The 12,826-nt window shown below is 48.6% G+C and overlaps 1 protein-coding gene across 1 annotated transcript; it reads left to right on the top strand.

Annotated features, from left to right (window-relative positions):
• The first annotated feature begins 5,844 nt into the window (after positions 1–5,844).
• On the top strand, positions 5,845–12,598 carry KCTD17 (potassium channel tetramerization domain containing 17). Its single transcript, XM_061371742.1, is given in 11 exon segments — positions 5,845–6,083; positions 6,714–6,822; positions 8,052–8,143; positions 9,090–9,185; positions 9,526–9,651; positions 10,369–10,447; positions 10,690–10,721; positions 10,724–10,793; positions 10,796–10,828; positions 10,831–10,973; positions 11,879–12,598. Coding segments are annotated over 10 exon segments (978 nt in total). The 5' UTR covers positions 5,845–5,852; the 3' UTR covers positions 10,941–10,973; positions 11,879–12,598.
• Positions 12,599–12,826: the final 228 nt, after the last annotated feature.

Here is a 12,826-nt window from a genome sequence, read left to right as displayed (position 1 = left end):
TGCGTTATCCCAAGTGGGATAATTCTCTAGCAACTCTTTCCTGCAGGGGAAAGAGAAGAACAAGTCAGCATGTCATGTAAGACATCTGATTGCAGTCTGTAACTGCAGTCTTAAGTAACACTTATAAAACTTAAAGCTGAAGTGTGGTGTTGACATGAAAACAAAAGAATAAGCACTGGCTGGGAACAGCAAGCAGTGCTAAACTGTGGAGGGGCCTCCCAGTCTGGGCAATGGAGGTGCTGCTTTTTAAGATGCTTTGACACTTACACAGACAGTGTTGTCTAGTATGGGAACTTACAGCAGGATCTGGCTTGTGACATCTTTTCAGTTCAGGCTTTCTGGTTTCTCCCACCATCAGCCACATCAATGCTAACTAAGAGTCGCGTAGTTGGTTATTAAGGTTTAACACTGTTGTTTGGAAGGTAAGGCTAACTTTGTGAATATGTGTCCAGGCTCCTATATATAGGAGTAGTGCCCATTCTCCAGGAAAAATTCATTATTAGAGAAAATCCACATATTCTCTCAGACTTTGCTATCATTTCCAGTGGGTGCAGTGGGCTGGCTTCTGCTCTTGTCCTTCGAAACATTTGGTAATGCAGTTTAAAGCCTGTGTTTCTTTTTTTCCCCACTGACCCCAGCAGTCCCTGGGGTAAGTGGGAATCTCTCTTCTTCCTCTCAAGACAGATGCTTTTCTCTGTCCTGTGTCATAGAGGTATCTAATGTAGCCCAGCCACCCACCCAGAGAACTAAGTGAAACATTTCCCTCTCCCCTTGCTCTACATTCTGATTGTGTGGTTGACATCCAGCAGGGCCCTTCCTCCTCTCTGGTACGTGTGCCAAGGTTGGCAATACACAACTGCCTTTCTGGCTGGATTTTGAACCACAAAATCCCAGTGGTTCTTCAGATTCCCAGCTGTTGGCAAATGTTTTACCAGATGCTCAGCTGTGCCTTGAGTCTTCCACAGAGGAGAAATTGAGAACTTCCTCCACACAAGATACTTTGCCTTTCTAGGTTATACCCTGTTATATCACATAGCAACAGTCTGTCCCAGTGTATCTTTACATATTCTCCCTTCTTTTAGTTGAGATCTGTTGTCATGCTGCAGGCAAAACACTGGGAATATTGTGGAGACTGAGACGATGTTTTCAAAGCCTGGAGACTGCAAAACCTATTTTGAGCCATAACAGATGCTACTGGACATACGGAACAGCTGAGGGGACTTGCACTAGGACTGTAAATGTTCTGCAGATCTTTATGTCCCTGACTCAGTGGGTGGGTTTCCTGTAAGAACTGGAAGCTGGGAAGGGGAGAAGTGGATATAAATGCAAATCACTACCGTACATGACTCTTGTGGAAAATCTGCCACATGGAAAGGAGAGTAACATATTTTTGGTGTGATAAGGCTCATAATGACCAAAAATAGCCTAAACCTCAGCCCTGATGTAGGAAGAGAGTCACACTGACCTGTGGCTAACTTGAGAATTGAGGTCTTACAGCTCTTCATATAAATTTGAGAATCCTAGGCCAGCATGTAAACTCTTCAATGGTTTATCGGTATATGTGACCATCTGGAGTACTCTTGTCATGAAGCAGTTTTGGACTTTGTAAGAACAGTCTGGTAAGTGGTTCTCCAAAATTAATCCCCACAGTCCGTTATTCCTCACAAGTTTTCTTTGTCCCATGCTTTCCTCTTCCTTCCCTACTGCTGCCTAGCAGTCAGTTGCACTATTTCATACTCCACTACCCAGTGAACCTTTTGTTCCCCTACAAACTTTCCCAAATTCTAAAGCAGCCCTTTTTCTGCCAGCACACAGTCACTTTGTACTAATGACAACTGCATGAGCAATGGTAATTGCTATTACCTGCAGGGGCTTTTCTTTTTCCTCTCATCTGTCCTGATCCTAGCTTACAACCAGGTGCTATGTTCTGTTCTCTCTCCTTCTAGCACTTTTCCAGCAGTCTTGCTGAGTGATGCACATATACACACAGATTTTGCTCACAGATCCCACAAAGCACAAGGGACTAGAGACAGATTAGCTTGCCTGTATGCCTTGGGGCCTTTCTCTTCCTGCTGCAGTGTGCCTGGCTCAGCTGGCAGTCAAGCTGAGCTCTGTTGGTTACAAGTGAACTGACTTCTTCCCACCCCAAGTCCAGTGTAAGGAATTTTCTTTGCCCAGTTCACTGTTGGCATAGTGGCAAAATGTCAGAGCGTTACTTGTTTCCCTTCTGCACTTTCTGTAGAGAAGAGAGGAGATGGTTTCTTCTCCAGTGCCTCATGCCACTAAGTAAATGATTGCACAGGTTTAACCCCAGATATGTGTTCCCAGCCTGCCAGAGTGGTGACACTGTCTGGGCAAACAGAGGGTGATCCCTGCTCCTACTGCCACTGCACAATGCAACAATTCCCTAAGAGTGATAGAATGGTTTGGATTCTTTAAAGTTCATCCAGTTCTACCCCCCTGCCATGGACAGGGACACCTTCCACTTGACCAGGTTGCTTCGAGCCGTGTCCAACCTGGCCTTGAACACTGCCAGAGTTGGAGCATCCACAGCTTCTCTGGGCAACCTGTGCCAGTGCCTCACCACCCTCACAGGGAAGAATTTTTTCCTAATGTCTAATCTAAATCTACCATCTTTCATCCCTCTGGATGTCATCCCTTCCCTCCAGCATGTTGACCACACCACAGAGCTTGGTGTCATCAGCAAACGTGCAGAAGGGTGCACTCAATCCCACTGCCCGTGCCGCCAACAAAGATGTTGAACAGGATCGATCCCAACACTGACCCCTGAGGAACACTACTCATCACTGGTTTCCACTTGTGCATCAACAAGTACAATGTCAGCGATACACCATGTATGCCATGTAGGCAGCTGACTTGTCAGGCTGTAATGTATGTACGGAGTTCTGCAGCGTGTGTATCTCTGCAGGTTTGTATTGCAGACCTGTTCGCTGCTGAACCAAGAAACTCCATTTACCCCGTTTGGTTTTACCCTGCTCTTTCTTGTTCAGCCCCATCACCTGTCTACCCAGTGGCTGTCTGGTTTTTTCCATTCCCCCAGTCTGTGCAATGTCCCTGCCATTTAACTGGGAACAGGGCCATACAGCATTATTACACAATCGCATTGCCCCATATAAGCTCTGGCCTGCTCTTCTCTCTGTTTTTGTGCATATGTTTTGTATGTATCATCAAAGCTGGAAGAACAGCCATTAGATTATTTACATTTATTTATTCTCTGTTTTATCGCTTGATTTTAATGGACCTTAACAACGGCATGCTAGTTGCGTCTTAGAGCTATATCTGGTGATGGTGTGCAAGTCAGGCCTGTATTTAGGCCATGCCATCAACTCATCATAGCATTTCATTTGGTAACTCATCACAGACTAACTCACTCCTTAAGAGGATTTTAATGTACCATGGTGAGCGCCATCGCCTAGGGGTTTCCAATGAATTTTGTGCTACGTGTTGCAGAAAAGAAGGCTCTGTGAATGGGAGTGGTGTACCTTGACCTCTTTCCTTATTTAACCAACTAACCTTTCACACCAGGGTCCTGGGGTGAGCAAGATTTAAGTGCTGGCCACAGATGGAGGCTGATGCTGACAGAAGAGTATGTGTTCTACGTACAGGTCATCCCTGACCTGTGAGCAGCATTGGCATGGGAGAGGTTGGAGAAGAAGGTGCTGAGAACAAGAAGTGGACCTAAAGGGGAGCAAAAGGCTGAGGGGCTGTGAGAGACAGGGTGAACCCTTGGTAGAAGAAGGAAGAAAACTGAGGGAGGGCAGATTTCTTGGAGCGGGAGATAAGGTGCTATAGGCTGCCACCCCAACTACAGCATTCATATCAGAGAGCCACAGTCCTCACCCTAGTTCTTTGCTGGAGCTGCATCCAGCACAGAGAAGGTCCTGCAACTCTTGCACACCAGAGTGCATGGAGAGCCCTCAGATTTGCCATGGTTTGCCTCCAAGCCAGTTGTAGGAGGGCAACTATCCCAGAGTTGTTGCACTGTGTGATGCTTCAGCTCAGGTCAGTGTTAGTCTGAGCATCTTTGACACACACCACTGCTCAGTAGAAACTGGTCCAAGATCTGGACACTAATCTGGGACAAAGTCTGCTCCATATAAGTAGGCAAAAATAATTTCTCATCCTCTCCATGTTTTCAGTCACTCCAGTGCTGGCCTGCTCCTGATATAAACTGAAGGAGATCCAGAGTTATTTGATTTTACACCCTGCAGCAGCTAAATTGTTCCTGTGCTTAAATTAGCTGAAGGTCAGTGATCTTGAAACCTTTTCTGTATTACCCTCTCTTCCCCTCCTCCCCTTTGCACTCCTCCACAGCAGGAGCAAAGTACACACACAGACTGTCTTTGTGTAGGAAGTCCTGGGTGATTTGGGGGAAGGGGGATGTTGCCTTCAGGTCCTGTAATGATAAAGGGGAAAGATTTGTAAGTAAAAGAAGGGGGAAAGACAAGAAGAAAAGAATATGAGAGTAAAATATAATGTTTCTTTACCCACCCTCTTCCATCAATAAGACCCCAACTCAAAAGACACAAAGATCTAGGTGCAAGATAAAGTGTCTGCAAGGCACCATGGTGTCTCTTGCAGTGCTACATTGCCCTGGCAAGGAAAAGCCAGAAACTTGCTTAGGAGAAAAAAGGTTTTGGGCCACATTCATGTGAAACATCAGCCTTTCCCATCCATTCCTAATATGCTTGAGCTGCTGGCAAGCACGGCTGCACTTAGGTGGGAGTGGGGAAAACAGCTGCTGGAGAGAGAGCTCATTCAGATTGTGTTGTGACAAGGAGAGAGCAGAGTCCCATGGGTCATGAGTTGCTGAGCTCTAGGCAGGAGTAAATGGCAGAGCGAGGGCTCGGTTTGGTAAGGCAGTATTAGCACATCAGCCTCAGTGGGTGATATGTGCCTGGGGTAGAGGTAAGCCACACTGAGCTCAGTTAAAATATGAGCTCTCTGTTGCCCAGACACAAACAGGGATGTCAGGAGCACAGGGGAATGATGCAAGGGGTCTCTGTCTGGCAAGGTTTGTGCTAAGGGGAGGAGTTTGCTGAGTCAGCGACTCTTCTGAGCTGGAAGACAAATTATCCCTGCCCCCTGCCAGCGCTTCATGCAGATCCAGGATATAGTTCCCAGAAATGTCCATACATATGTTAGCAAGAAGGCAACTGTCTACACATTTTGCAGCAAGAACAGCATGGCAATTGATGCAGTACTGAGCTGGGAGCCTGAGCTAATACATCTCCTGAAGAGAAAGCTGTGCAGTACAGTGCCGATGGGCTTAATCTGCTGACTGCCAGGGAGCAGGTTGCTCTGCCTGACTCCAAGGAAGCTTGCAGGCAAGACCCAGGACTGGAAGTAGGCAGACTGCTAGGTGCAGGGCTGGGGTCATGTAGTACAGTGCAGCCCCCTTCATTACAATGTCCTAATTGCAGGAATGGAAGGATAGGAAAACTACAGTTCCCAGAACCCTTTTGTGCATGTCCATGCAAACTACAGTTCCCAGAACCTTTTAATGAGCCAGAGAGGATGCCTGTGGAAATAGATGCCGACGATTTTTGCATAACACCCTGCAGTGCTGAAGTGCTGGCAGCCCTTGATTAGTGGTAATAGGAACGGGAGAAAAGCTAGGGAGAGTCAGCACTGTGGAGCTGTGGTTTTGCCCACCCATTATAGTCGCAGTGATATCCTCCAGCACAGAGCATCCTTTCTGCCCTCGGGACTCCCCTGGCAGTCACAGGGAGGACTCTGGCCCCCGGGAAACACGGCTACTGCGGAGGGAGAGGTGGATAAACTACAGATCCCGGCATTCCCCGGCAGAGAGCACCTGCGGCAGTCCCTGCATGCGGGGTGTGGGGGGGGTGAGGATGAGGATGGAGGGCGGGGAGGACACGCAGGATGCCGTGGGGCTAAGCTGCACCTGGGGCATCCCACCACCCTCTGGCACTCATGCCAAGTGGGTGAGGCTCAATGTGGGGGGCACAGTCTTCCTCACCACCAGGCAGACCCTGTGTCGGGAGCAGAAATCTTTCCTGTGTCGCTTGTGCCAGGGCGAGGAGCTGCAGTCGGACCGGGTAAGGCAGTTGGGTTGCCTCCCGCACTGTACCCCACTGAGCTTGGGGAGGGCTGGAGGGGTGCAGGGATGGAGCCAGACTCTGAGAGCTGCAGGAGCAGCTGAGTGAAAAATGCCCACTCTTTCTACCCCCTCTCCCGGGAAGGATTTCCCCTCCCCAGATCCCACTATGTTGTAGCCTTTTAACTGTCTTTCTGGAGCTGGGGAAAAGAGAAGACATCTTCCTTCCACCCCTGCTCTCCTGCCTCTCCATCACCCCATATTCCCTGTATCTAGCTCCCAGCTGTATCTGCCTGACTCGGCCTTGTCCCCTGTAAGGGTTCTCTCTGCTCCCTCACACCAAGCCTCTACACACAGTTGCAGAAGGAGACTGAGGGCTGTTGTTTTGGCTTTCTCAGCTCGGTTGGTCCATGCTGAGGTGGGTACGCTAAACATACAAATGCAGGAGTTATAATCCAAGCTGGACTGACTTGGGTAGGGACTATCAGGGGCCTGTGGTTTCTGAAGGATCTTAGAAATAGCGGACTTTTTTTGCTTAGGTTTGTATTTTTTCTTATAGTTTGGCGTATTTGAGGGTTGGTTACAAGTTTCCCATGTTTTCTTTCTCCTTGTGGTCCACCTCTGTTGCTAGGATGAGACTGGTGCATACCTTATAGACCGGGACCCCACTTACTTTGGACCAATCCTGAATTTCCTCCGTCATGGGAAGCTGGTTCTGGATAAAGATATGGCTGAAGAGGGTGAGTCTTGGAGCTCAGAAGCTTCCCACATAACATTGCTGCTGCAGGCAGGACGCAATAGCACTTGTTGTTGACCTTGTTGTCTCTCATTATCTTTCTGGAGGTTGATGTGAGGGGATTTAAGAGGGCTATCCCTGCAGCTCTTGGAATGCATACCAATTTTTCCTTTTCTAAAGGGGTCTGGAGTAGGTGAGGTAGGCATCCTACAGGTGTTGTGGCTTCATGACTGTTCATTCAACAGAGATGCCACCAAGACAGAAGTAGGCAAGATCTCTCAGCCTCAATAAGCCATTTTTTACTTGTTTCTAATCCACTTTTAACAAGGCTCTGTGACTGAGTTTTCTATTAATGCTTGAGCATTTCTAATAAGGAATGAACCCCCAGAAGACCAAACAAAGCCAAGTCTCCCTCCTCTACTGACTGTAATAAACACCGTTAAATCAATGATATGCAATGTATGCTACTAGTGCTGTGATGTGTCATGGGCTGCAGCAATTCCAGTGGAGCAGGCCAGACAAAAAGTATCTCTTTGTTTTAGGTTTACAAGAGGTCTAACGGGTAACTCAGTAACATGGTTACCAGCCAGCAGTCCCTGATGCCTCGTTATGTTGTTGGATGCTATAGCCTAACAAGGAGCTGAGTGCAAAGACAGGCTGTGCTGTTCGGCCCTTGCCAAGCACAGTTTCAGCATGTTGATTAGTCTTCTTGCCTCTCTCTCTTAGTATTTTTACCTAATGCAAGGAAGTTTCCTTCAGAATCATTTTATGAGTTGTAAGTCCAAAAATATATCTAGGAAATGTACAGAATTGTAATAAGCACAGTTCTGAGGTTGTTGTTTAGTGACAACACCAGACCAAGTTGTAGTTCTTTGCCTTTAGGAGAGGGTCTGAACAAGGTAATAATTAGTGGTCATGTAGAGAGCCTGGAATCTACATTTTTTGGCCAGTTACCTGGGAAAAGTATTAGCAGCTCAGTGCACAAACCTTCACTGGCAGTACCTGTTTCTGTAGTAGCAGTCATCATAAGGAAATTAGGGTGAGCATTAGAGATGCAATGCAGAGAGATGGGGTTCTGTTCTTTGCAATAAGAGTTTCAAGCAACAGAAACCTGTTGAGAAGTGAGGCTGCAGAATCATTTCTCCCTATGGATCTTGGCAAGCTCAAAACTGATCTTTTGCAAGCCAAAAGCCAAAGATGGGCTGTTGAGTTTTGTGGTCCTGTCTTTCTCAGGTGTGCTAGAAGAAGCTGAGTTCTATAACATTGGTCCTTTAATCCGAATAATCAAGGATCGACTGGAGGAGAAGGACTACACAGTAACTCAGGTATAGAGAGAAATGTCAAGGAAAGATAGTGTTGGGTGGGCAAAGATGGGCATGTGGAAAAGGAGAGTTGAGTCTAGAGGGAGAGCAGGCCTGGGAGAAGCAGCAAGGAGTGGTAAGAAGCACCTAATTTGAGTATGTGTGCAAATGTCTACATAACAAAATATTTTAGGGAACAAGCTATCACCATTTTAATTGCAATAAACAAGTTACAGGCTTGTTTTGCATCCCCAGAAGTAGTGCTGGATGTGGCTCTTGAAAGCAAATCAGCTCCTTTAGCATTTGGAAGAAGGCAGTTGGTTGCTGTAGGATATGGAAGAATGTTAGTGAGAAGAGTGAAGATGTAATGGGGAGGAAGGCTGTCGTGTTGGGAGTCTTGGGAGTGTAATCACAGTGAAAAGAATGGGGATACCTGTAGAGAAACCTGGACGAAACAGGTGAAGACTTATCTGTGCAAAAGTTAAATGCAGACACTGAGGCACGAGGAATCGAACCTATGGCACAATCACACCTTGTCTTGCTCAATAACGTTTTAAAATCCGTCTTCTGGGAGTTTTGGTGGATACCTCACTTTTCATTATGTCTGCTGCACGTTGCAAGCCTCCAGCAACACAGTCATTTCGTGTTCTCAAACCCCCATCAGCAGTTGTGGCATTTGCATAAATGGTTTTGTAACAACAAATGCAAACTCCCCATCGGAAGATCCCAGTATCTTCTGGGGACAATGCAGGAAGCACTCAGCTCAGTCCCTCCTCTCTAGAAATATTGTTATTCTTGCTCCCCGTGATACCATAGTAGAAAGTTGGGTTGTGGTTTCACTCCTCTTTAACCTGGGACATGGGGAAGAGCAAAGGTCTGTTGAGCAGGGGTACCACCACATCATTCTGCAGGAGGGCAACAGCCTTTAGCATCTCACTGTTGTCAACATGCCCTGCAATTTTGCTGTCAGGTACCTCCTAAGCATGTCTACCGTGTGCTACAGTGCCAGGAAGAGGAGCTCACTCAGATGGTTTCCACTATGTCGGATGGATGGCGCTTTGAGCAGGTATGGAGAAGGTAGAGGAGGGTGGGAAGCAGTTGCCTTTTGGGGAAAAGATCATGGATACCATACAGTACACAGGCAAAGCACCTTTCTTCTCTGAGATTGTTGGGTCAGTCATTGATGGTACTATCAACAGTGGCTTATTTTGACCCTTCTTTAGAGGTTTGGAGGATACTGTATGCTGTTAAGCTGTTTTGCATCCTGACTGACTCCTCCCCTGGTCTTTCTACTGGGGATGTGGACTGGACTCCATGTTACTTGGTGGGCTTTCTGCCTTGCTCCCCAGGTGGATTGGATGTTTGCAGTAAGATGTGCTTGTAATTCTTGCTCTTGTCTTTTCTAGCTTGTGAACATTGGTTCATCCTATAACTATGGGAATGAGGATCAGACAGAGTTCCTGTGCGTGGTCTCCAAAGAGCTATACAACTCCCCCAGCGGCCTGAGCTCTGAGCCCAGCCACAAAGCCAAGGCGAGACCAACATTTCTATGGCCCTGCTCCCTTTGCCTATGAAACCCTTCGCTTGTTTGCTCCCTCTTTCTTTCTTCTCTCGACTGTGACTGCGGGGCACCTCAGTGGAGGAATAGAGGGGCTTGTCCTGGTGTTCAGCACTGTGGCATTATACCCATTGCCCAAAAGGAGTGTGAGTTGAGAGTGGTGGTGTCTGGCTGTGTGTGGCAAATGGCTTTAGCAAGTGACCGTAGCACTGTCATGCTACTCTAACATCCCCCTCATGCCTCCTCATGACTGTGCTATGTGTGTTACTCTGCCTGTGGAGTGTGATTTCCCTAAAGGTTTTGCAGCATTCTCTTTCCTTTTGCTGAGTCCCAGCCTACGAGGCAGGAAATCATCTGTTCCCCTTTTGAAGGAAGGACAGAAACATGTGGCGTGCATGACATGCTACAGACATCTAGGATACAGGAAGGACCACTAGTGACTAGTGGTGTTTTTTTTGGCAGTGGGATCACAGCTCTTGTAAGTGGGTTAGATAGCCCTGATGTGATGCTCTGGAGGAAGACAAGTCTCTATGCTCCCTGACCCAGAACTGTCTTGGCCATGGGGAAAGGTCCCTTTTTATTTCAGTGTCATGACCATTGATTTATTCCCTTGTGTGTCAGAAACAACTGCCATGGCTCATCTTGCAAGTATCCACTCTTTTTTCCCTTTGTCCTGCATGCTGGGCCACAGAGCACAGAGGAGGACCTGGAGGAGGAAGAGCAGGAGATGGAGGAGGAGGCAGAGGCAGAAGCAGAAGCAGAGGAGAAAGGTGCAGCAAATCCTTGAGGAAAATGATAAAAATAACCCCCAAGCATAGACCCGTCCACCTTTCTGGTGAGAGCTCACAGCCAGTGGCAGGGAAGGACTAGGGCAGGTGTGGGGCATGGGGAAGTCCTTTCAAGGGAGCAGGAGTTCTCGGGAGACAAAGCTGACCGAGGAGAGCTGTTACTGTGGCTGCTGCTTTGTATTTGAAACTGCTGGGTTTATTTATGGTTATACTTTTATTTGCAGACTGTACCCCTATCCAGGATTGCTCTGAGCTCCTTCTTCCTTCAGACCATCCTTCCTGCTCCCCTCCGTGTCCATCCCAGCACTGTCACCTCCCTCCCACCCTGCCCCACCCTCCAGCATCCTTCCCTCAGCATCCTTTGCCTGCAGGGCTCAAAGTGTCCCCTGCTCTGGACCCTATTTCTCTTTGCTCCTCACTTTTCCTCCTCTGCAGGTATGTTACCTGTCTGCACTCTCAGCTCCTGCCAGCCTGAGCTCTGCATGAGTGACTCACTTCCCTCCTGTGGGTATGGCCCTGGTTTGTAGAGCTTGGGGAGGGGAAGGAGGGAGGGGAGGTTGACTCATCTCTAAGGAGGCTTTTCCAGTTCTCATCCTGTGTGTGTCTTTACCTGCCAAGCAGGCCCTACGGCTCTGGACCAGAGGCTCTGACAGCAGAAAGGAGAGCAGAGCTGCTGGGAATGAATGTAAACTGGGGCGGGGGGGGGGGGGAAGTCTGCCACGTGTCTGCCTGACACGCATGCCAGATCGCTTCTCCAGGCTGCTGCCTGCAGCTCCTTTGCCTGCCAGCCCAAAAGCGGTTTGCAGGAGGCAGCCTGTTATTTTTCCCTCCCTGCTCTCACTTCCCTGGGCTTTTAAAAACCCCACGGCCTTTTGCAGGGTAAGAGTGCAGTGGGAGAGGGTGGTGAAGGCAGAGCAGAAGCGGATGGTCCCCTTTTCAGATGCTCTTACAGCTGTGTGCAAAACGATCCTCTGCTCTGCCCCCTGCTCAAGGAGGCTGTCTAACTGGCATTCATGGGACTGGGTACAGAAAGCTTTAAATTGAGGATTCCTCTCTCATACTGGAAAACCACAAGACTCTTGTTAAACCGGAGGTGCTCAGTGCCACTCTCCGTCCTGGTGGAGGGCACTTGTTAGCTGGTTGACATTTCTCTCTCCTGTTCAATAACCTCCTTGTCCATGGCTGTGGGACCCGAGTGTTACTCTCTTAAAAGTCAGTGTATGTTAATCACATGTACTCGTCCTTCCTTTTCTCTGTTCTCCCACCCTCACTCCTCATCTCTTTTATTTTGATGCTGTTATTATTTCCACCGTCATTTCCCTTTTCCTGTTTCTCACTCCTCTCTCTATGCTCAATCGCTTTTTTTTTTCCTGCCACTGATTTTGTTTCTCCCTTTCTCTCTCCATTCTCTAGCTGTTACAAGCCAGAGGTCTGAGGATGTGATGCCGACACTGCTCTCCAGCCTTTTCATTTCTTGTTTATATCTTTATTTTTGTACTGCAGCATACGGCGACCCTTTGCCCCATGGTGCCACCCCCACACCCCCCCTCCCCAGTCTCCTTCACTCTATTTTACAAACTGACCTCGGAGACCTCAGCCTCCATCCCTGGAGGAAGGCAGATGCTGCATGAAGCCCCATGGCTGCTGTAGCGGCTTGGAGCCCAGGCCCTCCCCCGTCACCGCCCCGGTGCTTAGCAGGCTGGCTTTCCTTAATGTCACAGTGGCCCCTGCTGGGGACATCGATGATAAGCCACTGCAGCTTGCGATGCCTTCCTCAACACCCTGAGTGCGACCGAGGCCCCGAGGTGGTGGCAGCACCAGAAGAACTACCCCTTGTCCTTTTGCTGTTGCAGGTCAGGGCTTGTGGCCAGAGGGCAAGTGCAGGGACACTGCTCTTTTCTGTGCCACCTGCACTGCTCGTGGGGTGTCCCTGTGCTGGGCATCACATCCTTGGTGCCTCCCTGCCTGTCTCCCAGAGCAGCCCTGTGTTGGCAGGGTGAGGAGATGGATGTGTACCCAGAACACGCTGGCAGCTGATGTGGTGATCCCTGTCTTGGGGAGCGGGTTGTTGACTTCACTGCTGTGCCTGAGGACACCAGGTTGTAACTCCCAAATAAAATTCACACTCTGTTCCTTGCCGCCTCTCATTTCAAATGGCAGAAACGTAGTGCTGCAGAAAGGGGTGGTGGGAGCTGAAGGAGTTTGGATTCATCACCTGGAGCCACCAGAAGCCGCTTTTGCTGCGCCTGCCTTCTAGGGGCTGGAGGTACTTCCCACTGCATTGCTGCTGCTGCATCTCCACTGCAGTCAACTGGGTAGTATTGGTATCTGCAGCCCTAAATCATAACAGTAAGTGAGGAC

Source organism: Neopsephotus bourkii, unplaced genomic scaffold (genome assembly GCF_033783945.1).
Source record: "Neopsephotus bourkii isolate Nb327-2 ecotype Australia unplaced genomic scaffold, CSIRO-AGI_Nbou_v1 NB_1589, whole genome shotgun sequence".
Lineage (NCBI taxonomy): Eukaryota > Metazoa > Chordata > Aves > Psittaciformes > Psittacidae > Neopsephotus > Neopsephotus bourkii.
This window is presented reverse-complemented; position numbering and strand designations above follow the sequence as displayed.